At 37.8% G+C, this 19,984-nt stretch overlaps 1 protein-coding gene across 1 annotated transcript in view; it reads left to right on the top strand.

Annotated features, from left to right (window-relative positions):
- EIF3H (eukaryotic translation initiation factor 3 subunit H) overlaps positions 1–18,399 on the top strand; it is an 81,297-nt gene extending 62,898 nt beyond the window's left edge. The window contains exons 3-8 of the mRNA XM_031439522.2: positions 4,129–4,296; positions 5,830–5,929; positions 7,151–7,300; positions 14,291–14,411; positions 16,391–16,523; positions 18,175–18,399. Coding sequence (XP_031295382.1) covers positions 4,129–4,296; positions 5,830–5,929; positions 7,151–7,300; positions 14,291–14,411; positions 16,391–16,523; positions 18,175–18,272 — 770 coding nt within the window. The 3' untranslated portion in view covers positions 18,273–18,399. The remainder of the gene's footprint in view (positions 1–4,128; positions 4,297–5,829; positions 5,930–7,150; positions 7,301–14,290; positions 14,412–16,390; positions 16,524–18,174) is intronic.
- Positions 18,400–19,984: the final 1,585 nt, after the last annotated feature.

Below are 19,984 nucleotides of genomic sequence, written 5' to 3' on the forward strand. Positions count from 1 at the left end.
TTGTAAACCAGGCTCTCCTTTGCTTGGGAGAGGCGTAACCAATTAAGACGGTTGTAGAGGTTGAAGAGATTTATAACTCTTCGACTCATTTTTATAATCCTTCCAAATTTTGTAGCACCACCTCAGTTGAATCTAAGTGTAGCTTTTGTATTAGTAATTTGAGTTGGCTTAGTAGTAACTACCAATTTGTCTTTGAAATTCATTTGCTGCGCACTGTTTCTCCTCAGTCGGTAGGAGACTAAGAATGTTTAAAACGTTCTTTCCTAAACTTTTCACTACACAATCCTGAGCCTTTCTGTTGAATATTATCATAAATTTTAACGTAGTCCCCTCTCCCAAAAAGTTTTCCCTTGCTATTCATCTTTGGAAAATTCTCCAGAAATATTTAGCCATTAACTTAGAAGTGAATATCGCTGAAATTGCCGCTTGGACTTCTGTTAAATGTGAGACCTTTAGAACAAAAATGAAAGTGTGTCTAACCCCGAACCAACTTTTATTGGCAAAGTTGCCGATAAACCCTTGTTTCTCATCTGCATCAATTCAGCGATAGGGAGGTATGGGACTGTGTGTCAAGGAACTTCAATTTTCTTTCTCCTTTCTTTGTTTCTTTTGCTGTGATTCTCTTCTTTGTAAGGTGGGGCACTTACCTGTGTCTAGCCACATCTTTTATACCCTTCTTTTAAAACTCCAGCCTGGAGGTGAGGATGGCTGGGAATGAGAAGGAAATAGCATCACCCTCGCCCCCCCCCCCCCGAACCTGGGGGCTGGTCTACTGGCATCCTCACAGCCACTTCCAGATAGCACAAGCCTCCTCCCCTCCCTGTTTGCATCAGTGTCCTCGCTAAACCGGGTTTCTTGTTCATGCCTCCCTACCCACCCGCAGTGTATTCTCCACGTCAAGCGGAACCCCTGGGAGGGATTAGCATAGCCATAAAAGCAATGGCGTTTGCCTGGGAGAGTAGACTCTGGCATGGCTGGTCCTACTTCCCCTGTAAAGTTTACTGGCATGTCACTGTGTCACGCCTTTTTTCCTTGTCAGAGGGGTAAATAGGTGTCAGCTGGTGTGGCAGCTCAGCTTAGCTGATTGATGGAGGTGTTGGGAGCACAGTTTTGAGACAGTTAAGTGGGACAGTCTGCTCTGCATGTCTTATCCCTCCTTAGGTTTACCAGGAAGCTTTTGCAGGGTTTGACTTTGCACTTTTTGAGAACTTGGGTTAGAGGAGGAGGAGAAACTGTGGGTGAAGGGAGACAAGAGTCACATGTCTACATCAACATCAGAACAAGGACATAGACCTAAAAGCCTGCAGAGTTAAAAATTCACTTGGCTGTTCCTGAGTTGTCTCTTGTTCCTTGGCTTGCATGTAATAGAAAATATGACTTCTTAAAAAAATTATTTTTATTAAATCAAAGCAAACCATGCATTTGTTGGAACCTCATGTGTAGTTCTGGTGAGGACTGGGCCTCAGTGCACCCCTGCTTCACTTGGGGGCTCTAGCACCCTCACTCTCGCCTTTTCAAGGATCACTTGCAGTCTTTTCAGATCCTTTCTTTCTCTGTGGGATGCCTCCAAGAAGACACACATTTTTTTTTTAAAGTGTTTTTTAATTTAAAAAATTGGGGTAGTAAGCCAAACCAAGATGAAGAATGACCTGAAAGTTCACATATTTTTTGTGAATAGTGAAATTCCAGTTCATTGTAGATTTTCAAAAGCAGTTTTATTAACTCACCTGTCATTGCTTTGAACCCTTAAATTTGTAATTTCGTCTGTAATATTTGTCATATGAAAACTCTCATGACCTTAAAAATAAATTTTTATTAAAGCCTCAAAAATCTTGTATGTTATGATTTTTCTAACCTGTAGAAGAGGAAAATGGGAGTGCTCCACCTCTAACCCCCACCCATAATATAGAGGTTTATTTCTCTATTCCTCAGTGTCTAGAAATAAATATTTTGGTATTTATTACATGGTAACTCCACAGAGCAGCAGGCCTCATATCTTAGTCTCTTCCCTAGCTGAGAGAAATACTGCATTTTCCTCATCCTTATCCAGGGGGCTGTAAGGTAGGGAAGAAGAAGGAATGAAGAAAGAGTCTGAAAGTTTGCTGCTGATCGTAAAGGTTTTTACCTCATGCATCCTGAAAATGCTATTATAAAATCTATTATATACAGGCTATTTGGTTTAGTAAGATCACGGAATATTTTTCAGATAAATGCGTTTTTAAAAATTATTAATGCTAGAGGTCCTGCTTTAGTTCATAGAAAAATCATTACTTACAATTAGCATGTCCAGTGAACAGTGTGGAGTCGTAGCATTCTGACTGGGATGAACTCTCAGACCCTTCTGGACACAGGAAGCATCGGAGAAAGACAGCAAGGTCCCCTGTGGGAGAAATTGCAGCGCTGACTTGAGAACCTAGATCTCTAGATTCCAGGTTTTTCCTTCTTTTCTACTATTGCTAGTTGGTAGAATCTGACTTCTGCTTCTATCATAGCTAAATTGTACAGTTAACATGTTTTGGAAGTACCAATTTAAAAAAAATTCATCCTATAGAAGTGTGCTTGTATTGTCAGTTACTTGGTAATCTTTCCCATCTCCCGTTTCCCATCCCCTTAAATTAAATATTAAATTTAGTTCTGGCTCCTATTTTACTGATGATACTAGGATTTTTCTATTCATAAACTAAATTTGATTAAATTTTATTAGCTGAATCAGTGGTTTTACTTTAAAATAGTTGTGAAATTTTAAAGCAGAAAGAGACCATAGCAGTAGTTCTATCCCATATTTATGTGTTTAATAAGAATCCATTAAACTGACTAGGAAGGGGTTTCTTATGTGTTACAGAGACGAAAAATTAAGATAAAAGATAATTGATATAAGATTACCATATTAATTTTATACTGCTGCTTCTTGAAGCCATCATGTTTTATATAAAAAGAAAACTTCAAAAAATGTGTAATTCTTAAATAGTTGAATACTTGGCTGCCATCTTTTGTCAAGAGAAAGATAACTTTCCTTGGACTAAGCAGATTTATAATTGCTTTACCTAGTAACAAGTGTTGAAAAGACTGTGTCCATCTGAGGATTATACTTTATGATCCTGAATCTTGTTTGCTTTATAAAACCATAGCACTATAAACAAGGAAATGACATTTAACTTTACTTTTGCTAAAACCTGATTAAGAGTTTCTAAAATGAAATTGTTAGATTCTGAGTTAAGCAAAATATTAATTTTTTCATATTTATTCAGTGTAGCCATGCATTCATGTAATAGAAATAGCTTGGATATTATGTTAACTATATAATATTTTTCTGTTTTATGTATTTGCTACTCATTATTGGGCTATATTGCTTTTAAAAATATATTATTTATTATATTGTCAGTTTGCACCTATTTTTCTAGTAACATTGCTTGAAGTTAATAATATACATTACAGTCATTAATTTCATGAGTAGTCATCCAACCATTTAATTCTTTACATGGTGCTTAAAATATAACTCGATTCTAATGAAAAAAAAAAAACAAAACAGTGTTGATGACTTAACACAAAAGAACACACAGACAAGAAAAAAGAATTCTTTTTAAAATTTAGCACATGCAGCAGGGGGCACCAAATGAAGGCAAAAATGAATTCTTACAGTTTTAATTATCTACAGCTTGTATCCTGTTCATATTTAAATAATGTGGTAGTTAATTGTTTCTCCATTAGTTTTCTTGATGATTTTAACTTCTCAGTTCTAAAAGCTGCATTGAAGAAGACATTGATAACTATTCTCACTTAATAATTCAATTGAAACTTCCTTCAACCACTTTAGTAATTACACAAATTTTTTCTTAAAAGTAGAGACCACATTTAATAATTCCTTGTTTGCAATAAGGCATTATTATTCCATTTTTAATACCTTTTCTACAAAATGTTTTTTTGTTAATGAGGAAAGGAATGCTCTGATGATTTGAAAGCTTAATTTTGTTTTCTTTATATGTAAACCAAATGAATTTTAAATCTGGAAACCTGTTCCCTTTAGCTAATAAATAGTTGTATGGAAATTTGTTTCCCAAAAGGCTTGTTTTTAATATGGTGACTTCATTGAATAGTTTTTCCTTTGTCCCCTGCACCCCCATCATCTAGTTCAGTATCAGATGGAAATGATGCGGAGCCTTCGCCACGTAAACATTGATCACCTGCACGTGGGCTGGTACCAGTCCACGTACTATGGCTCGTTCGTCACCCGGGCGCTTCTGGACTCTCAGTTCAGTTACCAGCATGCCATTGAAGAATCTGTCGTTCTCATTTACGGTTAGTAGGAGTTTCCTTTATTATTCTTTTCTTCCCTTAATATTATTGCTACTACTACTATTTTTGCTTTCTGCCTTTTTGCCTCTAAGAGCAGCCTGGCAGGCCTTCTCAAGTAAATACCAACCCTGTTTCTGCAGCAGCCTCAGCAGCAGCTACGTCTAGACAGGGTTTCCTTCTTTCTGTTTATTTTTCTTGCTATCAGAGCCCTGATGTGTACATTTTGGAATGCTGGAGTAGCTGCTTCATTTTTATTCCTCCATCTCCCCTCCCTCATTTGAAGGGGCTGGTGGAACTAGACCAGATGTCTAACAAACCCCGATTGCTGGAGTGTCTGGCTCTGTACGTGACTGACCAATCATAACACAGCGTGCCAAGTTTTTTTTATACCTCTGACAGCAGCGTACAAAACCTGGACTGTTTCTTAGCACAAAGATTTTTTTCTTTTCGGCCTATTTAATGGTGTTTCCTCAAGCTCTCCAGACCAGATGTTCTGTGCTGTATCAGAACTGTAGGCAATTTAACAGCTTTATAGCCTTCCCCCTCCCCAAACACTCACAGTTTGCCATATCTGGCAGACTTGCATATAGTTTCCAGCTGAGAAGTAAATGTAACGTCCTGAGTATCTGTCAGAAAAAATACTAATGAATACGATCAATCTTATGAGCTGCCCCCAAATTGTTTCAGTATGTTAACAATTGGATTACAGTAAAGAACAAGTTGTTAAAGTGTACTTATATTGGCTGGAAACATTGCATCATCAGACCTTGATGAATTTTCCACTTGTTTCAATCTATTTTGGTTTTCATTTTATCACCTATTGCTAAAAGTTTCACTGTGTTAAGTTTCAGACAACATGAATGTTAACACAGGTTTCAGGCGAATATTGGTGTGCCGGAGCGGTTATCATGCGGCAAAGCGCTAAGCTCCCTGACTCACGGAGCGTTTAAGCAGTTAGTTTTGACAAAATTAGCTTCTCTAAAACTAAAAAGACACTTGTGATTGCACTTTGACTTTAGTGGTTTTGTTTTTAGAATCTGTTTTAACCAAAAAATTTGAACAGCGATTATTAAAATGAATAAATTTTGTTTTCAGAGCATTCACTTAAATTAGTTGACTGAAGAAGTATACGGATGTATCCAGTGAATTTTCATGTTTAATATTCATCAGTATTTTCCTTCTAATTATGCAAGATGTATATAAGATGTGTAGAACATATGCTGTGTTTAATCTTCATCAAGATTGCTGGTTCTAGCTGAGGAATGGATTTGAAAATAACTATTTTGAATCTCCTATTTTTACTTTCAGGAGGAAGTTATTCTGCCTATTATAAGTAGGGCAATAGATTCCTACATTTTCAGTTACTGTTTGCTATACTGGTTTGAATCTGCTTCCAATTGTGTTCTGATTATTTATTTTGATCTTCATTTTCTAAAGATTATACAATAAGTAACAGAATATGCCTAGAACCAGTGTTATTTGAACACTGATAGTGTCAAAATTCTTAGTAATTTCTTTCTCTTTTCCTTATTTGAGATCCCATAAAAACTGCCCAAGGGTCTCTCTCACTAAAGGCATACAGACTGACTCCTAAACTGATGGAAGTTTGTAAAGAGAAGGATTTTTCTCCTGAAGCGTAAGTGTCTGGGGGCCTATGAGGCATATGTTAAGGATTGGGTGTTTTTCTTTTAAGATATTAGTTTGTTACATTTATTGAATCGCTGGTGGTGGTGTGGTAATGTTTTTGCCATGTGGACGGGAGAAGTTTCTGCATGGCTGAGTGCCACTTGATCTCTCCCTTTCCATGTTTAAACTGTTCTTTATGGAATGTCTCATCTGTTCTCACCATGGGTGAATTCAGTTAGAGTGGGAATTAATTAGCTAGCTACTGGATTTGAAGAAATAAATGATTAGATACAGGGAGATGGGATGAGTAATCAGCGGCTGTCAGATTGTAAGTTTTGTGTCTGAATAGTTGCGAACTATATGTCTTGTTTTCTGATCTGTTTCATTGTGGGGTTGGTGGGTGGAATGATACAAACATTTTAAATGAAGAATGTGGCTTTTTGGATATTTAATGGGTGACAGGTATGCAGAGAATTGATAAAGCGGTTTTGTGATCCTACATAATGGCATTGGAATGTTTTATACCAACATTTTAAATAAGTCAGAATTCTTTCATTTTCTTTAATTAGAAGAAGTTTTACATCTTAACTAAATTAAAGTTAGTGGCTTTGACTTCTTGTGGGACAGACAGTTCATTGGTAGTTTCCCATTTTGACTCCTAAAGAAATTCAGTTGCAAAGAATTTAAAAAGAAAAGCTAACTCCTGAACAATTCCTGTGTCTGGTAGTTCTAACTAAACTATGAGAAGTTGCATTCTTGCTGTGTTCTGAACCATTGTATGTGGAATACCCTGTAAGCCTTCTGCTTTTTTAATCTCTTTAGTTCAGTTTGCTTTTAAAATGAATTTTCCAAGAACTAGAGTATTTCTCTTTTCTGGCTATTTATTTTAAATATTTTAGATATAGATTATATAGCATAACTTACTATGACATTTACATTTTCGTATTCGTGACATTTTGAAGTTACCTGATATAGAGAAAGAATAGTTTCTTTTGCCAAGAGTCTTATTTTCTGGTCTTATAGCTCAAACTCAGATGATTTTCAAAGTTATTCAAGTCACTCAACTTATGCTTAACTCTGTAAAACTCTAGTTGCTTTCCCTTTTTTAAAAAAAGTGCTAATGAAACAAAGATCCTAGAGAGGGTCTGTAATTAGGAAAGATGTATGAAATAGTCACTTTAACACTTCCTTCTGACCACCAGACTAACATATTTTTTAACATGCTTCACAGATTGAAAAAGGGAAATATCACCTTTGAGCACATGTTTGAAGAAGTGCCGATTGTAATTAAAAATTCACATCTGATCAACGTCCTAATGTGGGAGCTTGAGAAAAAGTCAGCTGTAGCAGATAAACATGAATTGCTCAGTCTTGCTAGCAGGTAAGCGGTCCTGTCTAATGAAAGGTCCCCCCCACCCCCCCTTTTAAATCACTTTCTGCTAAAGATTCTTTTACTTAGACTTTAACCTGTGAAACAAAAAAAAAAAAATTACTTCACATTTTGAGGCTCTTAAGATGTAGTGTTCACATGTAGTACTTGTCCAGCCCTGCTACAGTCCTAGGGAAAAGCCAAGCTTACTGATAAAGCAAGACAGTGTTTGAATTGTAGTATCTCCTGTTATTAAAAGAACCCTCTGCTATCTTTGCTGTGTCATTTTGATTTAGTAAATGCCCATAGGGGAGCGATTTTTAAATTTGTCTCAGCTTTATTTATTGTACACTGTCCTTAGAGGCTTATGGTATTATGTCTGGATATGTAATAATGCTTGAGAGAAAACCGAAAATTCTTCTTTGTTTTCCTGGTGGTACTTACTCTTGTTCAGATGTAGACTCTATTAGTAGTAAACTTCCTTTTTGAATTTTCAACTAAAATTAGAATTTCCTGAACCTGACCCTGGCTTTTACTATCTTAGGCAGTGGTGACACAGTTTCCTCCATTGTGACTGCTTTTAGCTGTCCAGTTGCTAAGGTATTATTTATTATATTGGTAAAATGCGGACTGACGTGTTCCAAAACAGATTATTTCCTTAATGGAATTAATGTTTCATTTTCCCTCACTTACTGCTTTTCACAGAAATATGAACAGAATCATGTGTGTAGCCCCTCTTAAATATCCTTTAAGCTTGATGTTAGTGATTGTTTTGTGGTAGGAGAGGGCTAACAGCGGACCTGTAGAATGATTCAATGGAAAGAGCAGGCAATCAGTCAGTATGCATTTGTTGAATGTCTGAGAATAGCAAGGTGCTCAGTTTGGAACATTTAGCTATTTATCAGTTTTTTTTATCAGATCTCTAGTTATCCCAGTTAGAAGCTTGCACAGAAGAATACACAGACTTCAGAATCCTTCGATACAAGACAAGTGGGCTAAACCCAGAAGGACCAGCATACCCAGTGTTTTTCTTCTGCGCTGGGATGGGTAGGACTGTGGTTGAAGTGCCACCTTCTGTTGCGTGAATCCATCACAGAGGCCACTAGGAAGTCTGTCCAGGGGAAGGAGATGGAAACTGGATGGTAAACAGAGTGCTCAGTAATATAGCCAGGTTGCAAGGCTAATTTGGCACTAAAGAGTGTACTGTTTGACTGCAAACATAAATTCATAACAGCCCTTTAATTTGTCTCTTGTAGAAGGTCATATTTTTCTTTGTTGCTTTTACAAACATGCTCAGTGCACCTGTATTTAAAACATTTGAGCTAAGAACCTTTTTCAGCATGCAAGGTTACAATTTGATATATTAAGTATATAGTTATATAATAATTTCAGATTTACTATGTGAAAGCTTTTGCTTACATAATTTATGTCTTCACCTTTTCCCAAGCTTCCTTTATTGAGCATACAAAACAAATATAGCCCTTCTCTGCTTTCCCATTACCAATGAGTTGGTCTGTAATGTCTGTTTGTCCAAAGCAGCATTTATAATAGCCAGGAAAATGTTCCTAGTTCGCTACAGCAACTAAAATCTAGACAGATATTTTATTATAGTTTTTATCTTCTGTATTTTATGTGAACTAGGAAGAGAAGCCCTTTGCTTTCCATTTGAAGTTATTTAAAGGGTAAATTGGTGTTCCCGTTGGGAGGAAAAAAAAAAGTAACCGTGAAGCAGTGCTTATACTAATGGACTGTTACCTTGACCAACACTGATAATATTAATTTAAAAGACTGAAATGTAACCTTTGTACCTCTCAAATTTTAATTTCTAACATTAGTAGCATGATGATGGTAATCAGGCCATTTGCCATAAAAATTTTTTTCTGAGAAACCACATCAGAAATCATTCTTAAGCGGCTCCTTAAATATTTCACTTGGTCTTGCTATTCACAACCCATATGTGTATACAAGCTCTTTGATTTACCTGATGAATTTGCTCTATGCTATGAGTAAAACATACTGCATTCCTTTTCATTAAAAAATTCTAATTCTCAATTTTAATTTTGTTATGTGGAAGTTCTAGTAATGGTTACTTCATAACAGCCTTTATTAATTTTTAAAAATGTGTTTCACAGTCTTCAACTTTTCACACATGAAAAAACAACTTTGTTTTTATTTTGTCTCTAAAAAAGTAAACTAAGGGTGGGCATCAGATATGAAGGATACTAAGGATAAGTTGATACTACAGCCAGAGCAGACTTATCACTGCCTGTCTCGGCTCACATCTGTTTAAGTTGTCTGTTTTCAGTTGTTTCCTTGGCAATAAAAGAAAAGGGTATATTATTGAAGCTTCTGACAATAACTCCCTGTTTCAGTATTCTAGTTGAACTGGTACTGAAAAGGGCCCCGTAAAATTGCTCTTGGTAATGGACCTGATTTCCTGTGAATAACGTTATCTGTGAAATAGTTACGTGCTATTGTTAATTCCTTTTGCCCTTCAAGGCCTGCCTCTACTGTGCAAATTTTCAAGTATTTCTTACTGGTTAGGTTTCTGAAGAGCATTACAGTAACAGCAATGCTATGAAATGTTTATAGTCCACATACCTGTGCTTGTGGTCTTTCACTGTAATGAGGTACACCTGCAGCGCATCATGTTCTCACTTTACATTAAAGCTGGTGCTCCGCATCTTTTGGTGGAGAGGGAAGGTCTATGCTAGCAGCAGCTTTCTCATTGCTAACAATCAGCGTAGTCAGCCTCCAAGATTTAAGGTCTGGGAAAGAATAATAGATCTGTTTTCTGCAGTGCCAGTAACTCTCCTTCGTGGCTTTCTCCAGTGTCACTGCTCTCTCCTTGATCATCCAGTTGAGGATTGGTGGTGATCTTTCCCTTCTGTGAAATTCTTTTGCCCTTAAGGACATAAATTACTTATTTAACAACTACCCATGTAGTTAATTACAATATTTCTTGTATCTAAATGACTCTGAGGGCCTCAGTCCTCCCACTGGGGAAAGTGAAGGGTCATTGTCTCCCCTGGGGTGGCCTCCGGGCCTCTGCTTTTCTGCACACTCTTTCCTCAGACATCTCCAGTTCCTCTATAGAGGAACTGGTTCTTTTCTGTTACATTTATTGACTGTTGTTTCCCATTTTAAAATGTTTTTGAAAATGCTTGGCTGTTGAGAAAAATTGATAGAATAATAATACAAGAAACACCCATAAACCTTTACCTGAATTCATCATTTGAATATGTTGCCATGTTTGCACCTGCTCTTTCTGTAGACAGAAATGTGCACTTTATTTCCTGAGCCATTTGAAAGGAAATTGTGGACATGACACTTAACTCCTAAATACTTGAACATGCATCTTCCTAAGTAAGGAAATTTAAACTTACTTAAGCCTCCCTCATCTTAAGAAAACAAAGATATAGAAAGAACACCTTTTGACCTCGAACCGTTGTTAACCATTTCCTCTCATCTTTTACTCCATTTTCTCTTTTTTTTCAGTCAAGCTTTTTAATAGAATTTTCTACATGTCTCTGTCTGTATTTACTCATTTCCCACTTATCCTCAACACTTAGTGTTCCGCTTACTCTTTGTCGTTGGAGCTCTTGCTAAAGTCGCAAAAAGTGACTTTATCACGATATTGCTGGGAGTTACAGACTCTTAAGCAATTAATGTGTTGCTAACACCTTCCTGAAATATTTTCTTTGGAGTCTAGGATCCTACCACTGGGTTACTTCTGGTTTTCTTCTCATTTTCCACAGTGAGATTTTTTTCTGCTCATCCCTAAATATCAGTGCTCCTTGGGTGTCTGTCTTTCCTCATGTGATTTCATCTTATTCTTTGTGTTTTGCTACTTTGTAAGTCAGCCTCATTATTTCTATTCCTGATTACTTTTCACAGTCTCCTAACTTCCTGCTTCTAACCTTTCCATCTTTATTGCAGCGATCTTGCTAATGCAAATTATATGGTCATATTATTCCTTTGCTTAAAATTTTTTGGCTGATTCCCCACTGTCCTTGAAATAGAATCCAAACTAAAGCCCTAGCTTCCAGGAGTCTTTTCGCTATGACCGTTTGCCTCTTCAGTTTTCCAGCTCTCTTTTTTTCCCGTTCTTGCCCTTTTCCCAAGTTACTTGCAGTTCTTCACATGCATTGTGCTTTTCATGCCACTGTCTCCGAATGTGTTGCCTACACACATTATCTGCAGTGTCTGTCCCCCCCCCCCCCCCCCCAATCCTCCTTGTCTCCAGTTCCCATCTCCAGCTACTTCAGAAACTTAAAAGTTAGCTGTCGGATAATCTGGAACGTCTCGTCTGTTCCTACCAAACTATCTTTTATGCTTGCGTTCTCCCACCACTGTGTTGCATTCCTCTCTTCTCACCAGAATGTTTTGAGTGCAACAGTGTCTTATGTATAGTATCTTATAACAGAGTGACTGGAAAAGTAAGTATGTACTCTGTAATGTGTGTTGAAAGAACGCCTGTGAGAGGGCACAGTATTGTTAAATTACAATCCCGCAGTTATTTGGAAAGCAGTGTTACTATGTAACAGTGGGTCTGGACATTGGATTAACTATTGGGAAAAATTATTTTAATTCCTCACTTGCACCATCAGCTCAAGTTATGAATGAATTAAAATCAGACTACTAAGAAATTGGAAAAAAAAGAAGTGAATACTAAATCTGGCTTCCAAAGCAGAAGAAATTTTAAAAGTTAAAGTGATTCATAAAATTACAATGTAATAAGATAAATATGAAATAGAATGTAATTTGAAAAAAGCAGTTGATTCTTAGGTTTTAGGCCAAGTTGCTGGACCAACTACCAGACCTGGGATTAAAAGATAAATGTATCTACACACACACACACACACACACACACACACACACACACACACACGCTCTTCCTTTCTATTTAACTTTCTAATTTTCTTCAGGTTACAGTTGGAATCTGTATAGAATCCATGTTTTAACTGGATTTATTTTTATTCATTAACCAAACTGTTTAGCTGGTCAAGCCAGGAAACAGGGAGTCACCCTTGATTCCTGTCTCTCAGCTCTGCCCACTGTTCTCCATGCTCACTGCCACCGTGTCAGCCCAAGCCACCACTGTTTCTCTCTCTAATATCACAGTACGAAGAATACAGTTCAGTGGTTTTTTAATATATTCACAATACTCTGCAACTGTTACACTAATTCTGGAACATTTTCATCACCCAAACAGAAACCCTATGCCCCTAAGTGGTCCCTTCTCCCCCCATCCCTTTGTGGGCACTGATTGCTCTCTGCCTCTGTGGATTTGCCTCTTCTGGACATTTCATGTAGATGGACCCAGACTGTAAGTGGCCTTTTGTGTCTGGCTTCTTTCACTTACATAGTGCCTTTAAGTTTCACTCATGCATCAGTACTTTATTCTTTCTATGGCTCAGTCGTATTCTGTTGTATGGATGTATCACAATTTATCCATTTGTCCTTTGATAGACATTTGGGTTTTTTCTACTTCCTGGTTCTTTTGAATAATATCAACACACATGCATAAATTTTTGTGTGAGTTTAAGTTTTCAGTTCTCTTGAGTATATACCTAGGAGTAGAATTGCTGGGTCGTGTGGTGACTGTTTAACTGTTTGAGGAACTGCTAAACGGTTTTCCACAGCGGCAGCACCATTTTACATTCTCACCACCGTATGTGAGTTTTCTGATTTCTCTGCATTCTTGCCAGCATTCCACAGTAGACTCTTAGTCATCTCCTAGTTTCTACTCTCCAGTGAATTCTCTGCAGAGCGGCCAAGGTGATCATTTTAAAATTTGAGGCAAAATATGTGGCCAGAGCACCATTCACACTGGAGTGGCAGGGTCCCGTGCATAGTGTTGTTGGGGTGCTCTGTGGTGCAGCAGAGGCTTCCTGTATGTGCTTGTCTGACCCCAACCCTATCTCTGTGCTCCTGCCATGTTAGGCCTTTTCTTTTCATAGGTCTAGTTCTTGCCCATCTCAGGCCTTCAGCGCTTGTGCTTTCTTCCACCTAGAATACTTTTACATGGCTGATTTCCTTTTTATCTTTTGCTTCCAGCCTGCCATCATTTTAAAGAGATATCCTGACCATGCTCTCTAAAGTGTCTCTCTGTCTGCCTCCTCCCCTCTCCCAGTCAGTTGTAAGCTTAGTGAAGACCGAGACCTTGAATGTCTCATTCACTGTCGTCTCTTTATTTGCTAACACTGAGGCTGGAACATAATAGGTGTTTAGTGAATACCTGTTTGAAATGCATGCATGAGTACTTTTGTCAACTAGTTACGTTTAGAGTACATATGTGTATGGTGGGCCTCACCGTGGTGGGATGTAGTTGTGGGCATAAGTCAGTGAGTACGGCAGGCCTTGTACTAAGCATTAGCATCACTTTATAAAAGAAGATTTTGGTAAATGAGCTGCAATAGAAATTTCTGGAGAGTAAAAGAATGGTGAATGATAGTACTTCAGATTCTAGGAAGGGCAGAGGAAAGGAACGCCCGCCGTCCCTTGGCTTTGCAGAGTCAATGCTGTTGTTACTCTTTTAGAACCTTGTATGTAGAGAAATCAGGTGCTGGAAGTCTCAGCATGGTTCTTCCTTTCGGTGGCTACTTATCTGAATGCCCCGGAGCACATTTGGGGAGGGCAGGGCTGGGCTGAGGAAAAGGGTTCAGGAGTACTGAGCTTAGGTTAAACCTGGTGGTTCAGCAAACACACATTGCAGATAGCCTGCTCAATATGTTTGACTGCTCCTGCTCTGACATATGTGTGCTCTGACAGTAACAAATTGAACTGCTTTTGAGACACCCTTGTAGTTACAGTTGTGGGTTCGATACGGAAAATTTAATAACAAGCTGACTCCCATTCTTTCTTCCACTTTGTTTTCTTGTGCCGTGTGCTCATTCTTTCAGCAAATGGCAGGTTAGTTTCCTGTCTAAGAACTGCGTAGAGTGGTAGAGCTAAAACTTTTACAGTGTGACGTGGCAGTATACTTACTTTATATTTCAGCAATCATCTGGGGAAGAACCTTCAGTTGCTGATGGACAGAGTGGATGAAATGAGCCAAGACATAGTTAAATATAACACGTATTTGCGGAACACGAGTAAACAGCAGCAGCAGAAACATCAGGTTGGTATCGTGGGAAAACTCAGCAAACAGGATTCATTTCTAAGTATGATGCTTCAAGTCACCTTCAAAATGACCTGAATTATCTTTGTTAAAGCCTTAACTCTTAGCTAGTAACTATCATATTTTAAAAGTTCATTCTTTGTATAGTATGTTCCTAATGTACTGTTTACAGGTTGTACTTATAAATACCTGTCTTAAAGAGAACTGGCATGCGAAGCTCAGACTGAAATGCCAGTGTTATGCAAATAAGATACATTTATTGAGAAAATCAGAGGCAGAAAGAGTCTAGAGGGTCACAGCTCATTTCTTTACTAACTGTAATTGGTTTGCTAGTGGCTCATTGCAGCATAGTTAGCAATCTTCAGTTCATTTAAAAACCTGAGCAATTGTGATTAAGAGCAAGCAATTTTGATAGGGAATAATAGACCAACTGCTGTGAAATAGATAGTATGATACAGATAAAAACCCTAGAGTTACCTGGATATTCTCATATGCACATCCACACTTCTACAGCCATTTAATCTTTTCTTTATTAGTGTTGCCTGAAGGCCACATGAATTTCCCACCTCCTGGAGTATTGCTTTGGACTGTATTGTTTTGAAAAGTTCTTAGTATTTGATTCATAAATAAGTTGATTCCAGAATGCATATTCATGTGAGGTGTTTGACTTCTCCACATTTATTAAAATGTACTGTAAGTGTTGGTAACTATAGGATTCTAAGCACACCTAGGTGGGTCTCAGAATATTACATTACTTTTTTTTTTATTATCACTGCTCATATATTCAGTGAAATTTAAAATACTTTGTTTCTACCATACATAGAATTTAAAAAACACAGATAAAGCTATAAAGTACCTCTTTTTAACTGAGAAGATGGTGATGAAGATGATGATAGTGAAAATGTCTTATAATCTGGGGAGGAGAAAAATCCAGCTTGATTTGATTCTCCAGCTGACTCCTCCTGTAGGTGAAGGACTCAACATGGAGGATCAAATTGAAAATCTGTCACCCATGAGACAGCTGATTCTGGAGACCAATCTTAAGAGCTATTTTGTAGAATTCTAATATGTCTTAAAAAATTTGCATTTGACATTTATTCTTACTTAGTAGCACCATTCATAGCCCTTTTTAGATTTGTCTCACTTCTACTCTCAGACCCCATCATGAGTGTAGAAGTCTTTGCAAGTTACTCCCCTTCTTTAGGAAAACAGGGACTTCAGATTTCGGCTAGCCTACACTGGTTTCTCCCTACCTTTTCAGGCTATGTGTGGAATATTATTTTCTTTGCTATTGTAAGCATGCTACAGCATTAGCATCTTGACTGTAATTTGAACTATAAGTTTATAATAGATCTATACCTTTATATACACCCCTGCCTTCTCTGCAGAGGGTCATGGGAATCCAGAGTTTGAAAGTTTTTGAAACATTATCTGAGCTAATATTCATTCTTAGCTGCAGAGCTAATAGCACAGATGATTATCTGTTATTAAGAATAGTAATAGTATTTACTGTTATAATAGTAACGGTAATGGTGATGTTATAATAGTAACATCATCAGTATTACTGTTATTTTTAGTACAGGTAAAGTTGAAAAAATTCCCCAGTATGGTGTTTCATTACTTAGTAGTTAAAGACGAATCGTACTTGTAGTGCAGTTACCTACGCCTTTGTGATGGTAAAGTTACTCCTTTTTACTCACTAATCTTGAGCTTCTTTGCTTTTAACCCCCTGTTTCTCACATAACCAGTTTTGTTTTTCCAAATCATTAGTTACAGACTCTTAGAGCTCAGAGTGACACTCAAGTTTACAGCAAGGAAATTTTGACTGTAGCCATATTTAGCCTCAACTAAGGTTGCCATTTATAAAACCGAGGTTGGAATTCAGAGCAATAGGGTTTTGCTGATTGCAGAGGTCAGGGAGGTCTTTTTTAGTCTCAGGCAGAGAAAAATAACCGCATCATTTCTCCTCTGAATTTTAGTATCAGCAGCGTCGCCAGCAGGAGAATATGCAGCGCCAGAGTCGAGGGGAACCCCCGCTCCCTGAGGAGGATCTGTCCAAACTCTTCAAACCACACCAGCCCCCTGCCAGGATGGATTCTCTGCTCATTGCAGGTACTGTTAGCCAGTGCAGGGCGAGGCTGGTTTTCTTTACTCTTTAGGAAGCAGAAGACACTGAGAGATTCACAAACAGAATAATACGTCATAATAGCTGGCATATTTAAAATGATTGAATGATGAATTTGAATCCAGCACCTGTAATTTCTGAAATTTAACAATTTGTCAGTCTTTGTTGTTTCTGAGGTCCTTTCAGTGCTTCACTCTGTGTTTATCTAAACGCTTTTGAGATGGCATTATATAAACTTTCTAAAATGGGAAGGTTTTATGTGAGTCATCTTTCATGGAAACCAAGAAAAAAAATATTTATAACCTCATAATGCAAAAGATCATTTAGCTCAAACCCCTTACTTTTGATGTTCTAGTCTAGCACCCAGCCCATGTCTGTATGTGGGTGTTTGACTTGAACTGGATTTTTTGATTTGAAGAAGTATTTCCCTAACTGTTCATTGCCCCAGAAGACACCATTAAGTGCACTAAAAATAGTGGACTCTTGTCTCGTAATTCATAAATATATAAACATTTGTTTAAAAGGTGCCATCTGTGCCTATAAGCTTTATTTCCTCCATACCTACATTTCATAAATACAGCACATTTCTAATTTCTGGGGGAAAAAAACAGAAAAGAGTACAGATACTTAGACTTGTATTATAGCAATATGAATGTAACTCTGGATGGACTTTCGCTGGGGATTCCTGACATTTAACGCCGCCTTCAAGGGGTAGAGGACTTGTTTCCTATGCTCGGGCTTGATTTTGGCCACATAACAATTCATGCTCTTATTTAGCTGTACTGCCGTATTTCTTTATACATGTTGTTAAATACTGCTTGATTCCATCAGCCAGTTGTCCATGAGAGATTTCTTAGAATGAAAAATCCTAATCAAAGAAAAGCTGATCTTCTGCAATTTCTCAATTCCATTGATGTATTTTTAGTGTGGGAGGAAATTCCAAACTCCTTCAAACTTTCTGGTACACATATACATTAAATTTGGGAAACTGAGATACATTACTTACTTAAGGTCCAGATAAAGCAGAAATGTATTTCTTACACTTTCAAAAAAAAAAAAAAAATGAAACCATTGCATCAGATTAGATCATTAGTTTTAAGACTTAAAAAGCAGTGATTGCGCCCTTTCCTCACATGGACTTCCTGCTTCTGCTCTGTCTCGGCTCCAGGGTTGTGCCGGAAGGCTGTTAATATTTCCAGAGCACAGACTGTGCTAGTGTACTGGTTAACAGCTGGGTCAGGTTAGTTTGCCGTTCTATGATTTGGTATCTCCTTCCTACCTGGCTAAGAAGAGCCAAGGCTGTTTTTTCACTTGTCTTAGGACAGTGTTGGTCCGATCTGCACAGTCAGTACAGCTAATATGTGCTTACCTGTTGAAAATCTTTTAAAAAGTTGTAGTTTTTCTTTATTCTCCATGTAATCAAGAGTGGAAGGTAGTTTATATTCAAAACAACTTATATTCTTCATTATCCTTTATGAACAAATAGAATTGATTCTTACAAACTCTTTTTTCAAAACATAACAAAATAAAATTCTGGTGATTCTATATTATGCTGATTTTCTCGTTTGACTAGTGTTCTAGGTCATTTTACAATTTTCTGGAATGTTGTGACTGTCTTTCTCTTTGCCAAATGCACAGGTCAGATTAATACTTACTGCCAGAACATCAAGGAGTTCACTGCCCAAAACTTAGGCAAACTCTTCATGGCCCAGGCTCTTCAAGAATACAACAATTAAGAAAAGGAAGTTTCCAGAAAAGGAGTTAATGTGGACTCTTGAGATCACATTGGAGTACCTCTTGGAAGAAACACACTGCTCACTGAAAAGTATTTCCAGCAAATAATAAAATAAAAATAAAACAGTCTCGACTGCTTGCTCATTTGCTTTTAGACATATTCTATCTAGCTTCATATTTTTGTTTTGCTTATAACTGTGCATTTCCAAAGATAAAGCAGGCCTGACCCGAAGCTTCACCAGCCTCAGACCTGCAGGCTCCATCACCTTTCTTACCTCTGTGGTGCCGCGTTCCAGCCACAGCCCATGCTGCCTGTCCTGACGCCTGACCTGGAGGCCCGGGCACCTACTGTGAATTCTAGTCCATCATCGCCCCCAAATGAGTGCCCCTGGAAGCCCCGGCTTCCTGTGCCTGCTCTGGCACCGCTCGTCCCCAGGCCTGGAGTTGCTCTGCATGCTTCCCATGAATCTGCTTTTTCATTTCTGCAGGTGAAGTTCGCCCGATCCCCATGCTCATAGGCCAGTCATTTGGCACAAGAATTTAAAAAAAAAAAAAAAAAGTCATTTCACCAAAGGACCATATTTTTATTTTGTATGAAAATGAAATTCATTCTGTGTATATTTTTTTTGTGTGTGTGTTGAGGACTTCATGTTTATTTTTTTTCATACCGTGAAATACGATTCTGCCAATAGCAAGTTTTATGAGTGGGGAAAGAAGAATTGGGAGACCAGTACTACATTGGGGGAAAAAAAAGACTATTTTAATAATTTTGTATTCAAAAGAAAATAAAAAATCTTGCCATTTGTATAACATCAAAATCAGTGGGATTTACCAGCCGGTGGAGGTGTGCCAATGAGACTTTTACTTGATTTTCACCTGGAAGACATGGCCCTAGGACGATGATCACAAGGAACGGATAACAGGTAAGAAGTGTTGAGAAACCCTTTTTTCCCAACATTGCTGTTTTGATAGTAGCCCTGGGGCTCTGGGATCAGGCAGCTGGATTGCAGCTTAGCCCTTCCCTTCAGTGTGTCCTCACGTTGCTCAGCTTCCCTGTGCCTCACTCTCCTCACCCAGAAGAGATGGGAAGAGGTGAAAAAAGGCACACAAGGCTCTCCATTCAGGATACTGGCTTGTTAGCAGGTTTTTGCTTTTAAAAAGGTCTGGCACTTGAACGTTCTAGAGTTCAGGTATTTGCTCACATGTAATAAATTTTCCTAGGGTACGTGGACTTACTGGTCGAAGGGTATATAAAACTCTAAGGCTTTTTAGTTCTATTGCCAAATTGTCTTCAAGAAAGATGATACAGATTTGCTTTCCTACCCACGTTAATTCGTATTTGAGTGAACACATATTTGAGTGTGACTGTTCGGCAGGTGGATGTATTGATAAACAAAGGTCGTCGTGGTCCTCTGCCCTTGTGGATGGTACACTCTCTTGGTTGCTTTTCCTGTATCCTTAATGCCTAGATTTGGAATTGTATTGTGGAGTTAAACAGAGCACCCTTGAAGTGTCAATGAGCAAACTAAAAGGAAAATCAGTTCAGTCACAACCTACTGTTTTCCTTATGGTGTGTGATTAATATAACAAGATTCAATTATATTTTTAAAGGTGATTCTTAAATTTGATATGAATGTCTAGATGCCCGTAACTCAGTAATTTGAGAATAGACACTTAGATTTCAGTGGTTTTTGAGTTAGAAATTACTGTAGTG

This window comes from Camelus dromedarius, chromosome 20 (assembly GCF_036321535.1).
Source record: "Camelus dromedarius isolate mCamDro1 chromosome 20, mCamDro1.pat, whole genome shotgun sequence".
NCBI lineage: Eukaryota > Metazoa > Chordata > Mammalia > Artiodactyla > Camelidae > Camelus > Camelus dromedarius.